Below are 24,149 nucleotides of genomic sequence, written 5' to 3' on the forward strand. Positions count from 1 at the left end.
TCCCCTTACTGACCCAGGCTCGGACCGACCAGACGAAATCAATACACGTGGTACGACTGCCTCGCCCCCTGAACCACCAGAACCACCAATTCAACCCCCACCTGATCGCCCAAGGCGTATTACCCGACCACCAAAACAATATGAACCTGAAACTGGCAAGTGGATATCAGTTTAAGTCCGCAGAACCATGGCCGCACAAGGATCTACGGACTGGGGGGGATGTTGTATCATGAAGTACTTGCCATAGCTCACCGCTGACCAAGTAGCTCGGTCAGCGAGACTTGTGCTTGTTGTGTTTATAGTTATTGTGTTGAACCACTGTGTGTTAAACTCTTTCGGACATGTAAATATCGTTAGTACGATATTACTAGACACTTAAAACTACAGCTTATGTATAGTAAGTATCTATCTTTTGTTTACATTGTATGTCATGCTTAGCCGCTCTTACAGTTGTTACTATTATTCCATGTAGTATGGTTTCTACATCGTTGTTATTAAATCGGAATATAAAGCAATCGAGGAGAGTTTCTTCACAGAGATTTTTTATTTTTGCCGTCCCATCTAAAGGAATTTGAGATCTCCTTGGGTGTATTTGCCACTATCCGTTGCAGCTCATCATCTGTAAGGGATACCTGTTGCAATGTCGCATTGTTTTCGGGAATTTTGCAAATGTATAGCAGAGTCCAAATAATGTGTTTACACAAATCCTTACCACGACTTTTCGCGAAATCAGGACATTCACACGTGTGCTGAGTTCCTATACAAACTTGGTAGGTTTTACACTGCGACGTTGATATTGTGTACGATAGACCACAATGTATTGAATTTTTATTAACATGTTCTGCTTTTAATGAATCTTTTTCTTGTTTAGCTTTCTCCAAGCGATCGTTAAAATGTTTGCTGCGTGCTGTTCTGTACCGACCAGGTCTTGCTTGTGATGATTTTCGCGGTCCGCTCATAACACTGGCGTTATGTCTGTCATGTGGTGTGGTAAAGGGCACTGCGCTTTCAGAAGGGGCAACTGTCCTGTCCTTGTCAGTTATGTCTTCTCTTGTTAGCTCTTCACCAAGTGTTTTCGCAAGTTTTAGCTGATTTGCTGTTGCATTTCGTTTTTTGTCAAGCATCGAAGGACCTGTACCAATGCATGAAACTCCATCACGAAACGCCTTATAATCGACTTCAAGCTGCACATTATCGCAAGCGTCCGCGTATGCTGCATCCAGAAGAGACATGTTCATCTTGTCTCGTTTACTCCAACTTGCATGAACTACCTCAGCTAAATTCATCTTAGGACCTTAGGAAATATAAATGCACGTCTTTTGTCCCACCAATCTATCCAGGTAGTCAAGCTCGAACGGTCTGGACTTTCTGAAATAAAGTTATCTATATCATCTTTAGCCTTTTTGTAGGCGGTTGCAGATCGAGCTTCGAGCAGTGAATTACAGAGTGATTTAAAAACGACCTCGAACTTCTTGGTTGAATTTCCGTGATTGGCGATTCCTACACTCTTTAAAATGAAATTCACACGTCTTTACCTGTTCGAGAACAGCCGATCCAAACACCCTTTTTAAGCCTTCCATATTGGCCCCCGCCATATCTGTTATCCATCCGCATGGGTTAAAAAGATAGTCCTTTTTGCCACTTACTTTCTGAAGAACTTCATTGAAGCATTTCCAAAAATATTCAACGGAAAGAGAGTCTTCGGCTTCGCATTCCATTGTTGCCAGTGGAACAACTCTCTGCAGCAGCGGATGATACACACTGGCCGTAAGAGAAACAAAACCCTTGCATCTACTAACCTTCCCATCGAAGAAACAAACTTCCTCACTTAATGCATTGTCCTTAGTTCGATCCATCTTCAAAGCAAACTGAGCTTTCAATGTGCTGGATTTAAAGACTAGCGAAGGTTTATTAGGATTGCCACGCCTATCATTGATCGAGTACACGTAAAAAGGATCACGTTTGTCAGCATATTGTTTGAAGTGAGCAACTGCTTCGTAATTATGCCCATGCGGTTCATTTGACGCTTTTACTTTTTGCTTTTCATTCGAAATCGATTTTTTGTCAGTGACGGCAGACGCTGTTTTCTCCACCGTGTCCCAATCTGCACCTGCAATATAATGCAGAAACATCGGAAAATTTAGCATTTTATGTGCTTATGTGCTATGATATATATATCAGACTCCCCAGGTTTCAAGTACTAAATAACATTCAGGAATGTGCGGTACATATTTTCGAAACCCTGTCCCGTCAAAAAAAATGCTGTCAAGTAAGCGAGCAACATAGGTTTGTGCCTCTCGTTGTGTGGGTATATTTGGCGTAGAGACTAAAAATAAGTTATATGCGTTAGAGCAAATGTTCTAGGATAGTTTGTATACATATTATGGTTCAGCTTCTCTATTATTGAAATTCAAGGTATAATAGTAATATGCAATTATATATAACCACTAGTACCTTGCTTCATTTTTGAAATAATGAGATTGCTTTGTATCTGTGAAGGAGTAAGGTTTGGGTTTTCATGCAGCTGTCTGCTAACTTCTTCCTTTACACCATCTTTGAATTCAACGTTCGTTGTGGGACAAGTATGCTTTCCACAATGATAGACCCGTGTCTTCTTGCCGCACGATGCGATGTAACGCCTCGCATCACATTTTACATACTTTCCTGCACTTCCACATACGCTGCAATTCTTTTTTCTATCGAAATGTGTTTTGTTTATAACGCCGTATTCCTTTCTAAACTCGCAGGCGGAATTTGTGCACATATAGGATCCAGAGCAATCGGAGTAGCGCACGTTGTCATAGCCAACCCAGCGAGTCTGTGAGGATTTCTTCCACTTTCTTCCATCTCTTACCATCGACGTTTTCGTCATCGCTTCTCCAGATTTGGTGATCTCGTATACTCGCAGACCATCAATATTTCCAGGAATCGTTTTCACTCGCTCCACTTCAACTTTGTTCCACAAGTGTTTAGGGTATCGTTTAGCATTTTTTCCAACGGTGTTATATTCCTCATTGGATGTCGAATCACTGCTCTCATCCCATTCACGAACTCCTTTACTTTCTCCGTCATCACTGGAACTAAATTCTCTCATCGCTTCAGATTCATTTTTTCTCTTTAAATTTCCACCGGAGCCTGACTGTGGTTTGTCCTCCAGCTTCACGCTTGTACTTGCTTCTCCGTTTTTTCTTTCACCAATGTAGCGAGTGATGTGACCAATGTCCACTGCTGTCTAAAGTTTGAAAAGTTCATTAGGAATGAAAATGGGGAAGGATATTTACAAGCAAGAGGATTTACATTTCATATTCTGTTCAACCGAGCAGAAATTGACCCTTTAACGTGTCACAACCTTGTCGTTTTAAATTTAAAATTCAATTGAGATAGATTTCAAGTTTTACTTTCCCCAGCTATGCGAAACATCCTCCTGCTACACATGCATGAAAAATAATTTTTCATTTTGACATGTAACATTTGAAAAGTGTGAAAAAAGCCATATCACGAGAACGATGGTCCCGTCGTGGTCCTGGGAGCCTCGTTTTAGTGGTACGGTCTGATTTCGGTCCGATATTTCCCGGTGGGTTATTATAAAGTTATTCTCACTTGCGCATCATCGTCATCATCGCTTGACAAGATGACCAACTCCTTTGGTATGCTGTAACCGAAGCTGCCAAGCGGAAGCACTGGAGCACCAGGAGTGCAATCTTCCTCTGGTTCCCAAGACTCAAACTCCAAAGCTTTTCTCTAACCCATACATAAACATTAAAAAATTACTCCAATCATGCCAAGCAATGAAAAAATGCACATATCCTAGCTATTAGCTATACTGACGTCAACATGGGATAAATAGATAGATTGCTACATAGATAAATCTATATAGATAGATAAATTGTCAATAGAATTATTAAGCAACAATGGTAAACGAAATTTCTCTGGTTTTATTTACAAATACGGGACTTGCTAATTTTAAACAAATACTATGTCATGTATTGTCGGAATTTTTTGACGTTGTGACTATGGACTCGTAAGATAGACGGACTCCTCTCAGTATCTGATGAACTCTGAAATTTTGACGAAAAATTACCATAAATATTTGTTAAATGAATATACATGATTCATGAAACTGCATGGACTTTATTTCAAACTAATTTGTTGCATGGAGTTACTATAGGATCAGTTGTGAAGTTGAACGAAACAGACATAGCTACGTACTTTTTCCAGACTGGCACATCTCGAAAAAGCAAGTGAATTTCCATCGTCAGAAGTACTCTCGTTACTCTAGAAAAACAGTCATTAATAACATTTTTAATGAACTATTTTGAACTTAACCACCGTTAAAGCTAAATGGGCTTGATACAACCGACCCCAGGTGTTTGTATTGACTATTGTGACTAATTGCGACAACGCTCTGATCGTGACATGCCTCCTCATGCATTGATTGAAGTAAGGATTCATACATATAGTACAAATTTCTCAATGGCTTTATTATTTATTTTTAAAACGTCTTGAGCTTCATGATGAAAAAAAATCTGTATTTGTCAGCTATTTGCCTCCCACTTAAGGATCTTCCGCACCCCCTGGTTATAAATACATGCAGTACTTACCACCCCGCATGAGAACCCCAAAACAGAAGGTTGTTTTTGTGGAGAAATTGTCAAATCTATTATGTCTATATCAGCTCTTTCCAACTCTGCCTGTAAATATGGATTAAACTCAATAAATTCCCACTTTTTAATTTGATTTTATTGTTTAATATATGAATGAGTCAGAAAGTTTTAAATGTTCAAAACACCACCTGGCTAAGCAGCAAGGCTTTTTAACAGCAATCTTTTCATTTTCCAGCTGATAAGCTGACAGCCATTTAACAATGCCTTTTTTCTTTTTCGATTCTTCCATCGAATGATTCGAATCCACCATATCTTCGCCGCTGTTGGACACAACTTCGCTGAATAATCTTTTTTCATTGTTTATAATATTATAAACACCTGGAGAAGCTTCGTGAAGTTCAAAACGTTGTTAATACGTTCTGAAGCAGCCTAGTTTAAAAATCGCCTTTTTTGTCGCGACTCGCGCCTATTTTGTCGCGACTCGCGCCTGCTTTGTCGCGACTGGCGCCTACTTTGTCGCAACTCGCGAGGCGCGCCAATTAGATTATCTCGTTGTGAGCATGTTTACCAACCATTATCCCATATAATAAACCTTGCTATACGAACAAACAAAATACCATCAGCTTGGAAAATTGCGAAGGTGATCCCAATACATAAGAAAGGTCCTAGGGATGATCCAGGTAATTATCAACCAATCTCGGTATTACCTGCTTTATCCAAAATTTTAGAGAAGGCAATACATCAACAGTTAATGGATCATTTAGAAGAGCAAAGTTTACTGACGGAACATCAATTCGGATATAGACCAAATAGATCAACAAATTTGGCGGCAACACTATTTGTAGATAACATCAGAAGAGAGGTCGATCGTGGTAATCTGGTGGGCACTGTGTTTATTGACCTATGTAAGGCGTTCAATACACTTAGTCACTGCACTTTGCTTAGTAAACTCCCAGCATATGGTATAGTTGATAATGAACTGGAACTGTTTACTGATTATATGTTTCAAAGGCAACAAGTTGTTTGTATCGGATCAAGTACATCTGATATGCGGCCAGTTTGTAGCGGGGTGCCTTAAGGTTCTATTTTGGGACCATTACTGTCCATTACACTCTATAACGATTTTGTTGATTATATCCGCGAGAGTCAGGTGTTGATGTATGCCGACGACTCGGTAATTTACACGTCAGGAAAAAATGTTGAACTCATTGAAAGAACATTAACGGATGACTTAAAACATATTTCTGAATACCTTGATGAGAATGAATTAGTCATTAATCTGAATAAGGGGAAGACAGAAGTTATGCTATTTGGAACGGCGAAGAGGATTTCACTACAAAGTCGACAGATGGAAGTAAAATTTCGCAGAACATTAATAAACAACACAGAAACATATACGTATCTTGGCCATATACTCGATAAGAATCTATAAGAAATCTTGTAATTGACTGAAGCTTTTGTATAAATTATGGTATTCGATGAACTTAGACACGGTATTAAGGATTTACCAAACAATGATTCAACCTATTAGGACATACACGGGAATACTTAAATTGCATTTCTCAGACACACAATTGGGTAAGATGGAATCGATCGAAAGGCGAGTTCGAAACATGACTTTGAAACATGACTTCAAGTTCGGAAAATCTGGTACCTTCTATCGTGAAAAGTCTACACAAACGAGCATGACTGTGAGACAATGTTTAGATAAACAAATATGTACCAATTTCCATGAGTACTTTAGAATTAATGAGCATAATCGTAACACCAGAAATATGGGAATCCTAGTAAATATTCCAAAAGTGAAATTGGAATTTGCTAAGCAGTCATTTTATTTTCATGGTGCCAAAATCTATAATGATTTGCCTATTGAAATAAGACATGAGCAAAACTATTGCAAATTCCTAAACATGTTGAACATACACTTCAAATGATATATTTTAATATCTATTTTTATTTATATGGTTAGCTGTGTTCTATTGGGATCTTGTTTTTATATAACTTATTTTACATGTAAATAGAGGACATATTTTGATAACAGTGTCGTTTGAACACTGAAATGTTTTTTTAATCCTCTGTAAAGATTTTATATAATAATAATAATAATAAAATTGTATAGTTCATCATTTGACGTTTTGCCTGTGAATTTAAATGGTCTCATCTTGTTGTTAAAACAAATCAGAAACAAACAGATAATCAATGTACAAATTATTCATTATTAGATAAATATGCAAACCATTCAATTTTTCAGAATAAGTTCCCACATGTAATGAAAATGAGTTTTGTTGAATTTGTAACAATGTACGAGACTGTAAAAAAAAAGCTTGTAAAACGGTCACCAAATTTTCTTCCCAAAGTTTCTTCCCTTGTTACTCTCAAATCCAAAAGGAATTAATTATCCACTATATTGCAAATACCAGCTTTTAAAGTATAAGCCATGGAGAAACTCACAAAACAATGCATGGGATAACCAGGAACATTCAGACACAACTTTTGTAAATTCGTGGCTCAACTTTTTAAATTCCCCATTTGCAAACCAGCATGTGCCAGATTGGGAAAAACAATTGCAAAATGTGTTAGATAATGTTATGCAACAAAAGAATGAATTATTTGAAAAAAATGAAAGTTCTGATCAGGAAGAATGGATGATTTTTTCTAATTATCATAAACTTAATTAATGAAACTCCCCATACCAACAGTAATACATTATGTCATTGGCATTTAGATTCTGCAAGGTACACACCCCAGCAAATTGGTGAAATGCCAAAATGGGTCAAAGTAAAAAAAGAGTGACTATACTATTCCCTAATGTGAATGCAACAGCAAAGTTGATACAAGTACATTTACTGAGGTGCAACAGCGGGCATATAACATTATTGTAAATCATAACAATGTCGAATCTAAAGAACCACTTTTGCTTATTATTATTGGTGAAGGGGGAATAGGAAAAAGTTTCCTAATTAATGCTGTGAGAAAATATTTACAGCAGAAGTGTATTGTGACTGCTACAACTGGCAAGGCATCATTTAACATAAATGGCATAACCATTCACTCATTTTTGAAATTGCCAGTTGGTAAAATGTCCCAAAAATATTTATCTGCCCAAAGCCTGGATAATTTGCGAAAACATTTGTTGCCAGTTGACTATATTGTAATCCATGAATATTCTATGCTTGGTCAAACTACAATGGGATGGATTGATAGACGTTGTAGACAAGCTACTGGATTACAGGACTTGTTTGGTGTAAAATCCGTAATTTTAAATGGCGATCCTGTCCAACTTCCTCCCGTTGGTGACAAGCCATTGTATTATAGTAAACCATCTAATTCAATCGCTGAACAAGGTTTTCTAGCATATAAAATGTTTAACAATGTAGTTATATTAGATGTTAATCAGAGGATAAGGGGTAGTCAACATGATCAAACGTTATTTAAAGGCATCTTATCACAACTTTGAAATGGATAATTAAGTTGTAATGACTGGAAACAGCTCCTTACTAGACAGCCAACAGTTTTGTCTAATCTAAATAAATTTATTGATGCTACTAGACTGTATTACAGCAATGAAGAAGTTGCAAAATATAATTATGATCGCCTAATGCAGTTAGAAACTCCTATTGCAGAAATTTGTGCAAGACACTCTGGTACCAATGCAGAAAGTGTCAGTGCTCAGGAAATATTTGGTTTGCAACCTCTTATTTTAATTTGTAAAGGTGCTAAAGTTTGTTAACAATGAACTTATGGGCCTTGGTTGCGCCTCTGCAATGGGGCAACAGGAACTGTTGTCAATATTAGTTATGCAAAACAATCGCCTAATGCAGTTAGAAACTCCTATTGCAGAAATTTGTGCAAGACACTCTGGTACCAATGCAGAAAGTGTCAGTGCTCAGGAAATATTTGGTTTGCAACCTCTTATTTTAATTTGTAAAGGTGCTAAAGTTTGTTAACAATGAACTTATGGGCCTTGGTTGTGCCTCTGCAATGGGGCAACAGGAACTGTTGTCAATATTAGTTATGCAAAACATCACAATCCACCAGATTTACCTATTGCTGTTTTGGTGAAGTTTGATGATATCAGGCACAATCCGCTTTGTGTTGTGGGAAAATTATATATCAAAAGTTTCGTCAGAATCTACTTATGATCTATCGAAAGTTGTCCTTAAGGAATACGAGAAGGCAAAGTATCTCAACTTAAATAGGTTATCTAGCATCAAGATATCACAAACATCAATAAGCAGGCAAGATACCCCATCAACAGAAGCGGTATCGAACACACAATCTGTTACTTAGCAGGCGGACGGAGTTTTATCGTTGCAACAATTTGCATCTTGCCTAAAGTGCCAATCTAAGTTGGTCCCAAATGCCTCGAAAAAAACTGGGAAGTGCACAGAATATGGTCTGGGACAGCTTCAAGCTAAATGTCAACAATATTTGTTGGCAAATGTTCTTTTTCAGCAGGGAGGAAAAGTTCAAACAGTTGCTCCTATTCGATGACAAACTTAAAGAATTATTTAAAATCTACCAAGAGCAGACGAATAACACACAAACTTTTGAATGTCTAAATGATGATGATATAATGGAATTTCTGTTAACCGTGGCTGCAAAAGTTTAAAAAAAAAATGTGGTTGCTATTCAGAACATTTAACATTGAAATTGAGCTTGTAGAACATATACATGTATAGTTTCAGTGTTTGGACGTTGAACACTTAATTCTTCTAGCACTTGGTTTAGACTCTAATTACTGTTTTGTTAGCTGGGTGTTTCGTTGGGTGAAATGAAAATCAAAGACAGTGCATGTTGCTCTAATATATTTTGATATTGGGAAAAGAGTAGGCAACTAAGACAAATAAAATAAGTCACTTGTCTTGCAACTGTTTAGAAGCATTTTTAAAATTACCTTGCCGATCCACCAATAGTTTTTTTTTTCAGTCCATATATTTTCCAGTCGAAATCTAAGATCTAATATCGCTACCGCAGTATTCCCTACCTTGCATGTAACCTAGTAATTTTAGAATATACGGTTATCCTTTATAGTCCATATCATATGACAGGTCAAAAGTACAGTATTAATGAAATCAGACAGAATATAGTGTCAATACAACGCGACACAGTTAAAATCATGTTCATTACGCTTCAATGGGCAGGAGTAATGGTTAAATCACCAGTGTTTCTCGAAAAGAATGTAGTGAATTAGGCTTATAGGTCACAATTGGAATCCGTAGAAACTGCAGACAATGTTGAAACACGGCAGGAAATTTCAGTTCCAGTTTTAGAATAGCCACAGTAGAAAAAACATAGCTATACTGCAGGAAATCCGTACAAGTTGCGTCGTTGATAAAACTCATATTGTTTGATCACAAGTTTAGTTTTTGCACTTTCCAATATTCTAATAAATTCGATCCATCCATTATCCAAATGAGATATGATTTCTTTCTTTGTTTCATGATAGCCATGGAGTTTGCATTTAAATTTTAGAACCTCCTCGCGAAATCGTAGGTATAAACAAAATAGGTGCAACCCAAGCAACCTAATTACGGTAAAGATCAACAAATATAGTAGCACAACTTGCTTTCAAAAGACTGAATTTGTCCTGAGAATGCTGCTGACTTATGTAATAAATATCCTTAGCTCCCAAGATTGATGAGCTACATTCTCACTTCTGAACAGAGTTTTTATTTGGTTTTTATTACAGGAATGTGGCTAAGGGAATCAGTTGGTGACACTCGTGTCACAAAACTTGACTACCATCTCCTAATCCAAGATGAGATCGCATTCTTGGTACCCATGGTGGAGTATGCATGCACATAAAGAATACACATTATTTCTAAGCGATTATCTGACATTGAACACCCTGACTTTGAAGTTTTATGGACACACATTTGACCTTCAAGGTTGCCAAGAGCAATTAACGGCATAGCAATCTCTTTGAGTATCTATCAGAATCACTAACGCTTGTTGAAAGTTTATTTCCTGGTTGTGGCATTATAATAGCTGGTGATTTCAATTCTAAAGACCTTTGCCACAACTTTCAATTAAAACAACTGGCAGCCATGCGACTTTGGATCTTATACTCACGAACATGCACAAACATTACAATACACATCACACTCCCCTTTTGGATTGTCAGACCATAATGTGACAGTTTTCGAGCCCAAATTTAAAAGATCATTAGGGACTCGAGTAGAACAGTCATAAAAAGAGATATGCAGCAGCCATGCAAAAAAGAACTTGGTCGATATTTAAGTAACATTGATTGGCAATTGGGGTTAACATGTCCTCGATCCATATCTGGTGATGACAAATGTGATGCTTTAAGCTTTTTTATTAAAACAGGCCATGATATTCTTATGCCTGAAAAATATGTCAAATATGCAAATAGAAATGAATCCCCCTGGATAACCGGAGATTTGAAACATCTAATTAAGCTTCAACAATGCGCCTTTTCATCTAATTATGCGAGTCTTGTGCCCTAAATAGGGATGACGGAAGCTATTTGCCAAAAGAATATTTACATCTGATTGATAGATGACATCATTTTGAGAGTATATAAGGAACTGAGTTTCAACATCAGATCACCCCTAATAAAAGGCACTAGACCGGAGTGTCAAACGTTGGGTTGTGAAAGTTAATCTTTGTGTGGTGAGTACTTTCGTTTATTAAAACCAGAGTAGCGATAATTACGATGGATCTAATTAAGCTTTCATAATGCGCTTTTTCATCTAATAATGCTATCTTCTTAAAATGCTACCGAAATAAAGTGAATAGAATGAAAAATCCTGTTGGGTAAATTATTTCACCTCAAAAGTCAACAATCTAAAAAAGTTCAAACCCAAAGTCATGGTGGTCAGAGGTCGAACATATCTCCAGTATAAAATCAACACGTAGTTGTTGCTTAGTCAACTTTACCTTGAAGATACATCTAACACATAAGGGTTTTGCTGGCTCAACAGCCTAATAGAACATATGAACACTTATAATCCATGAAGTGTTTCTGACTTGGCTATTCAATTTGAAGGAATACCTGATGATCCATCAGATGCAGATATGAATTTGATGATACTGCAACAGTTTTGGGAAAACTGAAAAACCTGAACCCAAGAAAGGCAAGAGCTCGAACTTTAAGAGCTTAAATTAAGTCAAAAAAATAGGTACGCTAAGTGTACATGTATCTGCGTGCGGCAAGCAGGTTAGGGCAAGCATATAGGAAGGCAACACGAATAGATGGCTTGATATCAATATAATGTGCCTCTAGAAAGAAACAAATAATTAAAGACGTATAAGAGTTTCATAAGTTTTTACGTCTTACAGGTCTCACGTCTTGTGTATGTCTGGATTTCAATAAATAGCGAATATTAAGGCGGTTTTCCACTGGCGAGAATTTGCAATGAGCTTAATTTATTCATTTCACAAGCACGTTAAAATACGATTTACAATGTAAATACCCATACAGATCGGCCGCTCGTATTTTAATTAGTACTTAGTGCCAACAATATATAACAAGTGAATTTTATAAGTAACTTTTTAGAATATACGGTTATCCTTTATAGTCCATATCATATGACAGGTCAAAAGTACAGTATTAATGAAATCAGACAGAATATAGTGTCAATACAACGCAACACAGTTAAAATCATGTTCATTACGCTTCAATGGGCAGGAGTAATGGTTAAATCAGCAGTGTTTCTCGAAAAGAATGTAGTGAATTAGGCTTATAGGTCACAATTGGAATCCGTAGAAACTGCAGACAATGTTGAAACGGCAGGAAATTTCAGTTCCAGTTTTAGAATAGCCACAGTAGAAAAAACATAGCTATACTGCAGGAAATCCGTACAAGTTGCGTCGTTGATAAAACTCATATCGTTTGATCACAAGTTTAGTTTTTGCACTTTCCAATATTCTAATAAATTCGATCCATCCATTATCCAAATGAGATATGATTTCTTTCTTTGTTTCATGATAGCCATGGAGTTTGCATTTAAATTTTGTGCAAGAGGAATGTCCCATTGTTAATATGCCAATACATTCTTTAAAAAGGTTGCATTCATCTAAAAAGGAAAATTAAATTTTGTAAAGGAGAATGATAATGTGGCGTCTTAAAAAAGGAGCTAGAAAAGAAAATACGGGTGTGTGTGTGTGGTTAAAACGTTTTCTTACCTGGTGATAAAGTGACAATCAACCTTTTTTTAGCTAAACTTCTGCCAACTATGCCGCTTATTATTTGCTTTAATGAAAACAATTGACTAATGCACATATTGCTTTGTGATCTGAAAAATAAGTTTCTAAAATGTGTGAAGTAATTTCTGATTCTGGCAAGTTTGTGTATATATGATCAATTAACGTCTGATTTTCTGCAGTGACATTGAAAACTAATTGTCTGTAGTTATTCTCTTTGATAAAAATGTCATACAGTGGTCTTCTACTTTCTTCATCCAACCAATTGATATTGAAATCACCAATGAAGATGTTAAATTTTGAGTTTGAAGAGGTCAAAACTGTAGTTATTGCTGTACACAGCTGTTGTACTGGAATTCTGGGGGATCGATATATACCAATGATGGTAACATGAGGAAGAATCATCACTTTTATGAGAGTTACTTCAATGCTGTTATTATTATTAGAAACTGGATATCCTGGTAAGAATTCTACTCGGCTAAAAATTGCCATGCCACCAAAAGGTCGTGAGATCAAAGAATGGCTATCATTTCTGAACAAAGTATAACCATCAATCCAGTACATACCATCATTATCTGAGCTGATACATTGAGTTTCGGAGAAAATATTGATGTCAGTATTTGTGAAATTTAAATCATAGATAACATCATCAATATGTTTATGCAATGACCGTGCATTTAAATAACATAGTTTAAACGAGATCTGGTCTGTCTTGTAGATAGGAGTAACACTAAGAGTCAGTTGAAGTTCTTTCCTCAATAACTCCATCTCAGCTACCACCTGTGGATTGACAGCTATTTTATCTTCGCAAAGATCAGTGATGTATAAGCCTTCAATTGTTGTCACTCTGCTCAAACCAACATAATGTATATGAGGGATTTTTCTTCTAGTGTTGAAATTTACAACAATTTTTTCTTCAGTGTCACCTTGTGAACGGTGAATTGTCTTTGCTGCTGCAGGTCTCAGAGGAAACTGTTTTCTTACAATTTGTGCAATTTTGTTTCTTCCAACAGCAAACTGAGTAGTGATTGGTTTTATTGGAGTCCATGTGGAATGAATATCTTCAATATACAGATGTCTATTTTCATGTCTGGTCTTCTTTTTAATCTTTTTAACAACATTGCCAGCACCATTTGTTATGCCATCATTAGTCCGTATATTTAATGCTATCTCAGTTCTTTTCTCCAACTGACAATTTAAGGTTTGAAACAATTTGCTTAGTCTTTCTCGGATCATCTGGTATTTGACTTAAGATTTTATCTCGAAGTTGAACAGAGTTAGCACCGATAACACTATCTATTGCTTTGATTGAAAACTTTTCACTGGGTCCTGCATTATGCACTCTCTCATTGAATTCATTTACCTTTTTATTTTGTATGAACAAATGAGGGACATTCATAGGATCTGCGCTGCTATTTTCTTTTATCACTCTTTGAGTTTCAATATGTCTTCCTTTGTGTGTTTTCCTTCCCGAAGTCTATTTAATATCTCAGCAAACACTTTGCTTTCCTTCTGTTGCATTATTTCTTTTAATTCAAACATATTAAAGTGATCTTGCCATTTGTTCGGAGCAAGAACGCCATATTTTGAGTTGTCCAGATTCTTAAATATATACCTATCCATAACAGGTTCTAGTTGAAATAAGTCACCTATTGCAATGATGCTTACACCACCAAAGTCTTCTTTGCTTCCTTTGATGTCTTTGAGTCTATTATTTATTTGAATGTTGAACATTGTACTGCCAACCATTGAGATCTCATCCAAAAATATAAGTTTCAGACTTCCAAGTTGGCACCGTAAGGTGTTTAATCTACTTGAATCAAGTGATTTGTAATTTTTTAATGATTGACATGCAGGGATTGCAAGTGAACTGTGTATTGTCACACCTTTAATAATGTAAGAAGCTTTGCCGTTTGGCGCAAGGATTAATATTTTCATTTGATTGAAGTCATCACCTGCTCTAGTGTTATAATACTTCAGTGTTGCTTGATAGAGACATTTAAAGTGCCTATGCAATGAAAATTTCAAAGTATATCAAATAGCATGAAAGTAACATTTGAACCTGTTTCTTTCAATGCTGAAAGTTTCAGGGGTAACGGTTAAAAGAAAGTAAGGGTTTTATGGTTGAAAACTGTTGATTTTGTCCGAAATGTTGAGACACTCCTGTCCGCTAATTTGGAGGTCGTGTGACGTCATTGGTTGTGCATATTCCAAAGAGCGGTAAACAAAAAATATGGCGAGCATTCAAAGAGATCGCAAAAGAAGGGTTAGTGGAAAGTTTTGCGTCGCTGGTGGGCCGGGAAATATAAGTTGTAACAATACTAGCTTGACAGAAGGTATATCCATGCATACTTTTCCATCAGATGACATTTTAAAGCGAAAATGGACTAAATTTGTTCGGAGGCATAGGCCAGGATTTAAGCAATCTCAAACGTCTGTGTTGTGTTCAGTTCATTTTGAAAAACTTGTTTTACTCGTCGCTTGGATCTCTTTGACCCAGAAAGTGTTTATGTTGAAGTTTCAAAGGGCTGCAGACGACTGGTCAAAGGGTCTGTTCCAACAATTGACACGGCTCGAAAGGTAAAGCAGGACGATATACAAGATTTAACGACTCGAGATAAGAGAATGATTAAGAGACAGGTAAGCGATTTTCCACTATATTTAGTTATTTATTCCTGTAATAAATAAGTTATGACCTGCGGTCAGATGGCTACTTCTTAACGGATTTATATCAATACTTTATTTTTTAAATTAACGTAATTCTTGCAATATACGTTTAGGTACTCGGACCAACGTCAATGCCATCCTTTAGTCATGTGAATTAAGAAGGGACATCTGGGTGCACTGCCACCTACAATGGGTTAACAACGGATGTGAGTGTAGGATGCACTGTCATCCAGCCAACCACATTGCCAGTTTTTGGATTAATCTATTTTAATACCAGCCAAGAGTAACAAAAATGAAGATCCAGACTGGAATTTTAAAGAGGAATTTATAGAGGGTCCTGATGATGATGATGATGAAGATAATGAAGATCCTTGTGTGGAATCCAAAAATACAGTAAAGTATGTATACTGCAGTGTCAATTTATTGGCATTATGTATTACATTAGCAAGTTCTTAATGTAGTTTATTCTAAACTACTTAGGACAAACCAAATTCCTTTTCTAAAATTACTAGTCCTATTAAATTCCAACATATCCTTCACACCATGGTCAAAATGCTGTTGTGTATAATTATATAGTTTATTCATTTATCATATAAGTAATTTGTGTGAATTGTATTCTAAACTATCATTACTTTTTTTACATTTCAGGGTAGAACCTGGCATACCAGCTCATGAAGAACCAAAATTTTTTGTTTTTTATACAATGTTGTTAAATCTGTTCACAATGTTTTGCTTTCAATGCAAAACCCAGAGTCCAAATGTTACTATGAAGAGACATGGGACGATGGTAACAGTTGTTCAAAGATGCAGCAAATGCCTGAATAAACCATTTATCTGGCGAAGTCAGCCCTATATACTGGGACGATATCCAGCTGGGAACATTTTACTAAGTTTCGCTGTGTTGATGGCTGGAGCTTCAATTAGCCGGGTTCTTCTGCTATGCAAACACATGAAGCTGTCAGTCATATCAATCCGTACATTCTTTCTCCATCAAAAAAAGTTTGTCTTTCCAGCAATATTGAGATACTGGGAAACATACAGGGCCAACATGATTGAGCAATTGAAGAGATCTAAAGATGTTGTATGGAGCGGTGACGGAAGGTTCGATTCCATGGGCCATAGTGCCAAATATGGGCTCTACACAATGTTTTGTTGTACCACCTTAAAAATTGTACACTTTGAGCTACTTCAGGTTGGTATGTATCATTATATAGAGAGGAAGGGATAAAAATTCATCTTATTCCAGAAAATACCCCCCAAATTATTAGGAAATTAAAAGCTAACCTTGCCCTCTTTCAGCTATCCTATTAATACACATATTTCATCCAAAACAAATTTTACTTTTGAAAGGGAGTGTGTTTCTTTTGGGATAACCTGATACAAACTCTTAATTATTATATAGGCTTGTAGATTAAATTTTGTCTGTAGATTTTTAAGCATCCGAATTGATCTGCTCAGTTTATAATATAAAATTATGATGACATGACTTAAAATAGCTACATTATCTTGACCATTTAATGATTACATGATCTGAAATGGTTTTTTTACCCAACATCTGACAAGCACTCCAGCAGCTTATTATCAGTCTACTTGTAGTGGTCTAATATGGTAATTTGCCATTGCCTAGATGGTTTTTAATTTTTGATATTAAAATTTGTCTTCTATAGGCCAATCAAGCAGGAAGTAGTCAAGCAATGGAGTTACAAGGAGCAAAACAGTGCTTTGACTTCTTGTTATTGGCAGGACTTGCAATTTCTGTGTTCATTTCGGACAGGCACCTTGGCATTGCTAAATGGATCAGAGAGCACCAGCCCAAAACCAGTCATTTTTATGATATATGGCACGTTGCCAAATCTATCACGAAAAAAATGCTGAAGGCTGGCAAAAAGAAAGGTTATAAAAGAATAAATGACTGGGTGAAAGGAGTCCGAAGACATGTATATTGGTGTGCCACAAGCACAAAGCAAGGCTTTGAGCAACTTATATTGGCGAAGTGGAAGTCCTTTATGATGCATGTTGCCAATAGACATACAGGACATGCAGATCCGTTATTTCCAACTTGTGCTCATGATGAAATTCAGCGTAGAAAATGGATAAAGATAGGTACTGCACTAACCTGCTTTAGCAGATCCTGTTACATTATATTCACAGCTACAGTAATATTTTTGCACAAACCAGAGTAATTCTAACATGTGCAAACTTTTTTTGATAAACAAAAAAATATTTTAGGTCTGTTGTTGCATCACATTTTCACAAACTTTAACCAACTCTTATTTTATATAGGAACAAAGAGTCATGAAAAACTGAATTCAATTCTTATGAACACCAGGATTCTGAATGACATTAAAAAACTATCTCCTGATGCACAGACTAGCTGTCTTGAGGGATACCATGCGACATTGAACTACTGGCACCCCAAAATGATGTGCTTCTCTTGGCTTGGGACATATTGCAGGTATACTAATTAAACTACTAGCACAAGAAAGTCTGATTAATCTTATATAGCATAGCCCAATATGTTATGGAGGTTAAATTATTGTGAGTTTCTTACACCTAACTTTGCAAGCCAATGATTTCTAAACAGACTAATTATAAACTAATAAATAACACCATAAACTAAAAGCTATCTTTTATTTTGATAATAAATTCATATCATTTCTCTCAGTACAAAGTTCATTTCTCATTCATGGTATTACTAAGTATTACACGCTATCTCAGTTTACTATGAATACAGCACCTCATAACTGCCACTTCCTCTATAACTGTCAATCAGTCCTGCGATGACAACCATTTCCATATAGCTTACGTAGGTCTTGTAATAACAGAACCGTGCATCATTAATAATATATATGACACAAATATATGCCTCGTTCTTAAAAAATCTGCATTATATATAACCTAAATACCACATGTATATATGCCTCGTTCTTAAAAAATCTGCATTATATATAACCTAAATACCAAATGTATATATGCCTCGTTCTAAAAAATACCCCATTATAAATAAATACAACATGTATATGCCTCGTTCTAAAAAAAACACAATTAACACATTATATATGGCCTAAATATCACTTGTATCTGCTTCTTTATACAAATATTACAGATGAAACCACATATATATTCCTTGTTCTTAAAAAACCGCATTTTACAAATCACGGGGCTGGTGGCCGAGCTGTTTCCACAAGTGTGCGGTGTCGTATTCTGTGTTTTCTGGCACGCGTGCTTTCAGCGTCGGATATTCAACATGTTAAAGATTTTTGTGCACCAGTGAACATTTCCTCCTCACAGTGGTGCCACTGATGCCATGCAATTAATTAACAGTGGGTTCGAAAATTTCAGGCGCATTCGCATCAACTGTTAAGGCTCTAAACCAAAATAGTGGGCACTAACACAATCCGCGACGCAAAATGTTTATTAGGCTTGGGGTTTAGCCTAATAATAACTTTAATAAAGTAAGCTTAATAAAAGGTATTTTATCGTAAATATTAACTAATTAAATATTAACTAATAAAGTAATTAAAGAAGACGCTATATCTGTGGTCTGATACGTGTAACACGTGCTATATATACGATGACACTTCACATTTTTTTCTCCTTCTAAAAAACTGCGCTTATTGATGCTATTACATTAATGCCTCGGATCATAAATTTAGCTCACATATCAATGCTATATGACTTGTACTCTTCGTTTTAAAAAAAACACTGCAGAATATGCATATAGCGATTGTCACCGTTGAAATTGGTAAAATTTAAAAAGGCTTCTTGCCGCAATTCTCCAATCTTTAGCTTCAAACTTGGTCAAAAAACATTCATAAATAATAAACAAAATATGTCTTGGACAAAATTTTTTTCACTGTTCAGGGCTGTTTCCTGACATGGATTTCCTGACACTAAAAATTTATAGCTGCGAGAAATGCTAATCACATCACGCACACGGATACATGCACATCGGATACTCGCACCTCCGTTTGGATTACACAATTCACAAACTGTCAAACTTGCGTCTGTTTAACGATGCCACGCTCTTGTTTCATATTTCCACACACCGCTCTGAGCTGGTCACATCTACAACCGTGCTCTTATAAAATAAATAGTTATGGCAGGCAATCCTTTGACTAAAGTTTCAAGGCAACATGAAAGGACTTGGACAACTCTTCAGAGACGCATTTCAGGTATTGCCTAGGACCATACCAATCTCTTCAGTCTCAACATAAAGCGTTTTATAAAGAATAAAGCCATTTCGCTTGGAAGCTCAATTGGTTACTTTGTGTTAACTCTTTTAACAACAACCGCATTTATCCTTGCAAAGAACGAAGCCACAGTTAAAATCGGGAACCACGAACAAATACCAAATATTTTTACCATGTTCGTCGGCTATCTGGGGCTGGAAAATCAGCAGCAGTGGACCACAGGGTGACAACACCTATCTTGGCAGTCACGAAACCAGATGACGATCTACTTATAGGTAGAGCGACTTCTTCTGCCCTGTTTAAGCAGATAGCAGATAACAGCAAAGCGTAGGTTGTGTCATCAGAAATATATGACGTGCTCAATAAACGGTTAAAGTCAGATGATGAAACTGCCAGTGGCGACGTCCAATTGCTATGTAAACTATTTTCTGGAGAACAAGCCACCTACCACTACAGCACGGAAACAACGCGTGAAATACCTGCGAAGACTCCCTTCTCAATTCTAGGCTGCACGCAAATACAAAACGCAGCAAAACTTATCGCACGAATGGACCAAGGCCATGGACTTATTGACCGCTTTCTCATATCCATTCCTTTGGTTCTACGTCCTACATCACAACAGCAGGCTGATGCTAACGATTATATTGAGACAGAGCCGATCGATAGCTTCCTTGCGATTTTCATCGCGATAAATGACATTCATGAACAGCACACCTACAACTATACCTTTGACAACGACGCGCAACGACAGTTTCAGGACATGAACACATCATTCGCCGCTGAAGTCAACGTGGCTATCCTTGAAGGACAAATGCCTCCTAAGTCAAAGAAGTCTGACCACATACCGCGAATCGCCCTTGCTCTACACGTGTTCACCCATGCCACAGAAATAATACTTCATGGCCAAGACGTGCAAGATTTTCCAACTGAGATCAGCAAGGAAACACTTGACCGCGCAATTGCTTTGGTAAATCATTTGGAACAACAAAAGGACGCCATCTCCCAGGTAAATCGTATTGTAAATACCTTAAATAATACTAACGTTTTATTGCTAAAACGTAATTGTAAAAGGCTAGCTGTATGCAAACCTTGACAAATCATCTCAATTAATCTTTTAGTTTATTCAATCCATAACAAATGACGTTTGCGACAAGGTGAGTCATCAACCCACGCAATTTGATATAAAAACGGCAATACTGTCCTTTCCCGGTCCTGTCTTAACATAATACAGGGCTTTCAAACAATCCGTGTCGCCTTCTTCTCTTCGACTGGTAACCGCAACTGAATTCGATAATGCCCTGCAACAGTTGTGTCAACAGTATGGGGCATTAGTCGTCGCAAGAGTGGCAAGAGCTCCAAAACCAACAACGGTTTTCGTAAAGAAAATCCCTACCTCAGTCGACTCCTGGCCTTCTGACGCTTTTTAAAACGGGAGATTTATGAACAGAAGTATAGCCGCCCATGCCACACAGCTTTCTCAAACCACATAAAGCGATTGCTAGTCAACCAGGGTATGCTATCAGAAGAACAAGCAAACACATGATCGATATAGGTTCGAAATGAGCATATCCTTGCAAGTGAGTTTCTGAATTTGCCAAATGTACTTGCATGTAGCCACTACCAAGACCAATGTTATATGAACACGTTTCGCATTTGTTATGCAACATTTTATGCGGTGGCAAATCTAGGGATACTCAGAATAAATTACTTCAGCTTAAAATCGAATTACATTGCTAGATTTTTATTCAAAAATATTCTTTTGAAACCCATAACCAATAGCATTGATATTAAGGTGTTTTTTAATTCAACTGTGTAATTTATTCAGACTGCTTCGAGATCCGCCACATATTTCACCACTTGTAAATAGTTTGTTATAGAGTAATTTATATGTTATGGTCTTATTAAAATTTCTCACTCACATTGACATTACGTCATTATTTTCACTTTGTGTCATCGTATCATCGTATCATTGAAAAAATATACCTTGCCCAGTCTTATTAAAATTGCTCCCTCACATTAAATTTCTTGTTAATTCATTTTTAGTTGATATAGTTACTTAACTTAGTTCATTTCTTGCTAATGCATTTTTTCTAATAGGTTAGTGTTTAAGCATTATGCGTTATGACATCTAACATGACGTATTATTCCGACTTTGTATCATTGTATTGTGATAACAGGTAACGCTCGCCCAGTGGCCGGGTATTCTAAAATCGCTCCTATTTATCTGAACATTCAGTATGTTTCATAGGTGTTCCTCAAGGCTCATGTCTTGGTCCCTTTAATATTCACATTTTGTATGCTAGCAAGTTGTTTGAAATTAAGAGACATTTGTTTGAAGTTCATGCATATGTGGATGACACTGACTTGTATATAGCATTCAAGCCACTGTTGAAAATGTTTTTGCTGCTGTGTGACGTTGTGTACGGGATATAAAAGCCTGGGTGTTATGTGACAAACTTAAGATTAATGAGGCAAAAACAGATTTTATCCTGATTGGTATGAGGCAACAGATTTTGAAAGTTCTTACGAACTCTCTTACTGTTGCTGATGTGCGGGTGTCCTCAATTATGGCACTTGGATGGGTAGCGATCTAAATCTTCAAGTTAATATTAACAGTGCATGCGAGGCTGCATATTACGATTTGACGGCACAAAAGCTGATTCATGCTTTAATAATAGGGCGTGTTGATTATTGCAATAGCATTTTATATGGTCTACCAGCTACACAAATAACAAAGCTACAGCACTTACAAAATGTCCCTGCTGGATTGGTTCTTAATTTCCCTAAGAGACATTAGGTGATTGTGCCTTTTTGGCTGCGGCACCGAAAATCTGGAATGAACTGCCGTATTATGTACGGAATGAAGAAAATTTAAAAGTTTAGTGAAGACACTTTTTTTAGACTGACTTTCTATTAGTATTTTGAATTATACATTTAGAACATATTTGTAACTTTTAATCTAATTTTTTAGGTCTTGTGCACTTGATCATATATACATGGATATCTGTGCAATATAAATAATAATTTATTATTTCATTACATTGTGTCGTCAGAAACTTGTCCTGCCCAGTCAACTACTACTACAATCCGGATTCAGCTTGCGGTGACAATCATCAATCACAACAACTACCTATGTAGAATTAATCACAACAAACATAAAACAAAAAAATTAGCATGTACTGTACAGGCGGAATCATCTATATAATTTATAGTCCTAGGGCCTCTAATTACCTCCAAGTCATTCAACAGCCTTTGTAACAATCACACATACACATTATGAGACAATTGACAAGATCATTTGAACATACCACAATAGGATACTGGTATACATGTATGATGCTCATCTACCAATATGGCAAATGCAAGTATAATCAAGAGAATATGTACATACTACATACAGTATGACCAGTTTCCAGGTTAAAACTATCCTGCACAATCTGAATGCTACTGTTGTTGTTGCTTTTTAGAAAAGGCAAGCAACAATTGAGGAAGTTATAAATGATGGGTACTGTACTGTATATTAATGATTGCAGTTTATTATATAAAGTTACATTGCTTTATAGAGATTTCAAACACTGATAAAACTGATAATCTCACATGTGAGATTATCCATAATAATTATCGCTTTTCTGTGAGAATTAGCGCTTTTCAAAGACTGTCAGTCATTTACATAATAAACAGAAAAATACATGGATGCTTGTTCGCTCCACTCACTCGTGAGATATGAATCTGGTATTTTTGTGCACCCATGTAATATTCTCTTCATATAATAATAATCTGAGCCTGCATACCGTATTCATTCTATTAAGCCTCCAGGGGGCTTATTCTTTTCACGCCCTTTGGAAGGGGGGGGGGGTTAATTGAGAGGGGGGGCTTATTTAATTATTCATAAAATCTGAGACTATCAATTTAAAGCTGTTAGATCCTTGAATTGTCGACCCTTGATGGAGTGACAGTAATATAAGTCAGATTTTAATTTTTCTCTATGTTGTTTATATTCACTCAGTGCAAGTGGGTCACAAGACGATGTACCAACTACCAGCAGCAGTTTTTCCAGAAACAGCGTAGGGATTTTAAAAGAGCTATGCCCTGACACAAGCATTCGAGATATAAACAATGCTCTCTCTGATGCAAATGGAAATGTTGACGAGGCTGCTCAACATCTTTTTAGGAAGGACAGGTACACTGTTATCACTTTTTATAGCCATTCTAGCAGCTATACCTGTTGCTTATACTGTAATTATGTTTGTTATAATATTCAGGACATAATGTACCTGTAGTATTATATACCATAAATATATTCATATATATTCCTGTATATTTATCTGTGCCCATGGCTGCATCACAAACTGTGGAGCAGACCTGGGGTATGTTCACTTTAGAGATGAGACGCATGTACAACGAGCTGGCTAATAGCCTTTGCAGATTCTTTAAATAAATCAGGTTTACCATAAAGGAGTGCAAGTAAAGTGAGCTTGCATAACACTAATGGGTGTTTACAATTCCATTTTTA

The 24,149-nt window shown here is 36.6% G+C and overlaps 3 protein-coding genes across 3 annotated transcripts; 1 reads left to right on the top strand and 2 right to left on the bottom strand.

Annotated features, from left to right (window-relative positions):
- Positions 1–530: 530 nt before the first annotated feature.
- On the bottom strand, positions 531–1,286 carry LOC114531203. The gene has a single exon (XM_028552850.1). It carries the CDS (start codon positions 1,284–1,286, stop codon positions 531–533), a length of 756 nt encoding a protein of 251 aa, XP_028408651.1.
- A 26-nt stretch (positions 1,287–1,312) lies between these two features.
- On the bottom strand, positions 1,313–3,836 carry LOC114531204. Its single transcript, XM_028552851.1, has 4 exons — positions 3,825–3,836; positions 3,601–3,741; positions 2,455–3,232; positions 1,313–2,110 (listed from the first exon to the last, which is right to left on the bottom strand). Exons 1-4 carry the CDS (start codon positions 3,834–3,836, stop codon positions 1,452–1,454), a joined length of 1,590 nt encoding a protein of 529 aa, XP_028408652.1. The 3' UTR covers positions 1,313–1,451.
- Positions 3,837–15,009: 11,173 nt separating this feature from the next.
- On the top strand, positions 15,010–23,905 carry LOC114531206. Its single transcript, XM_028552852.1, has 7 exons — positions 15,010–15,325; positions 15,721–15,841; positions 16,092–16,635; positions 17,111–17,546; positions 17,727–17,898; positions 23,643–23,816; positions 23,899–23,905. The coding sequence occupies exons 1-7, from the start codon at positions 15,010–15,012 to the stop codon at positions 23,903–23,905; spliced, it is 1,770 nt and encodes a 589-aa protein (XP_028408653.1).
- Positions 23,906–24,149: the final 244 nt, after the last annotated feature.

Source organism: Dendronephthya gigantea, unplaced genomic scaffold (assembly GCF_004324835.1).
Source record: "Dendronephthya gigantea isolate DGI-Jeju-01 unplaced genomic scaffold, DenGig_1.0 000069F, whole genome shotgun sequence".
NCBI lineage: Eukaryota > Metazoa > Cnidaria > Anthozoa > Malacalcyonacea > Nephtheidae > Dendronephthya > Dendronephthya gigantea.

What these genes read in the sequence shown, in the direction of transcription:
- LOC114531203 (XM_028552850.1), bottom strand. Translation starts at nt 1,286, where the DNA reads ATGAATTTAGCTGAGGTAGTTCATGCAAGTTGGAGTAAACGAGACAAG.
- LOC114531204 (XM_028552851.1), bottom strand. An exon ending in ATGATGACGATGATGCGCAA is followed by an intron (nt 3,233 to 3,600) that starts GTGAGAATAACT and finishes TTCAAACTTTAG; the next exon opens with ACAGCAGTGGACATTGGTCA. An exon ending in TATTTCAAAAATGAAGCAAG is followed by an intron (nt 2,111 to 2,454) that starts GTACTAGTGGTT and finishes ATTATATTGCAG; the next exon opens with GTGCAGATTGGGACACGGTG.
- LOC114531206 (XM_028552852.1), top strand. Translation starts at nt 15,010, where the DNA reads ATGGCGAGCATTCAAAGAGATCGCAAAAGAAGGGTTAGTGGAAAGTTT. An exon ending in GAATCCAAAAATACAGTAAA is followed by an intron (nt 15,842 to 16,091) that starts GTATGTATACTG and finishes TTTACATTTCAG; the next exon opens with GGTAGAACCTGGCATACCAG. An exon ending in TGGCTTGGGACATATTGCAG is followed by an intron (nt 17,899 to 23,642) that starts GTATACTAATTA and finishes ATATTCACTCAG; the next exon opens with TGCAAGTGGGTCACAAGACG.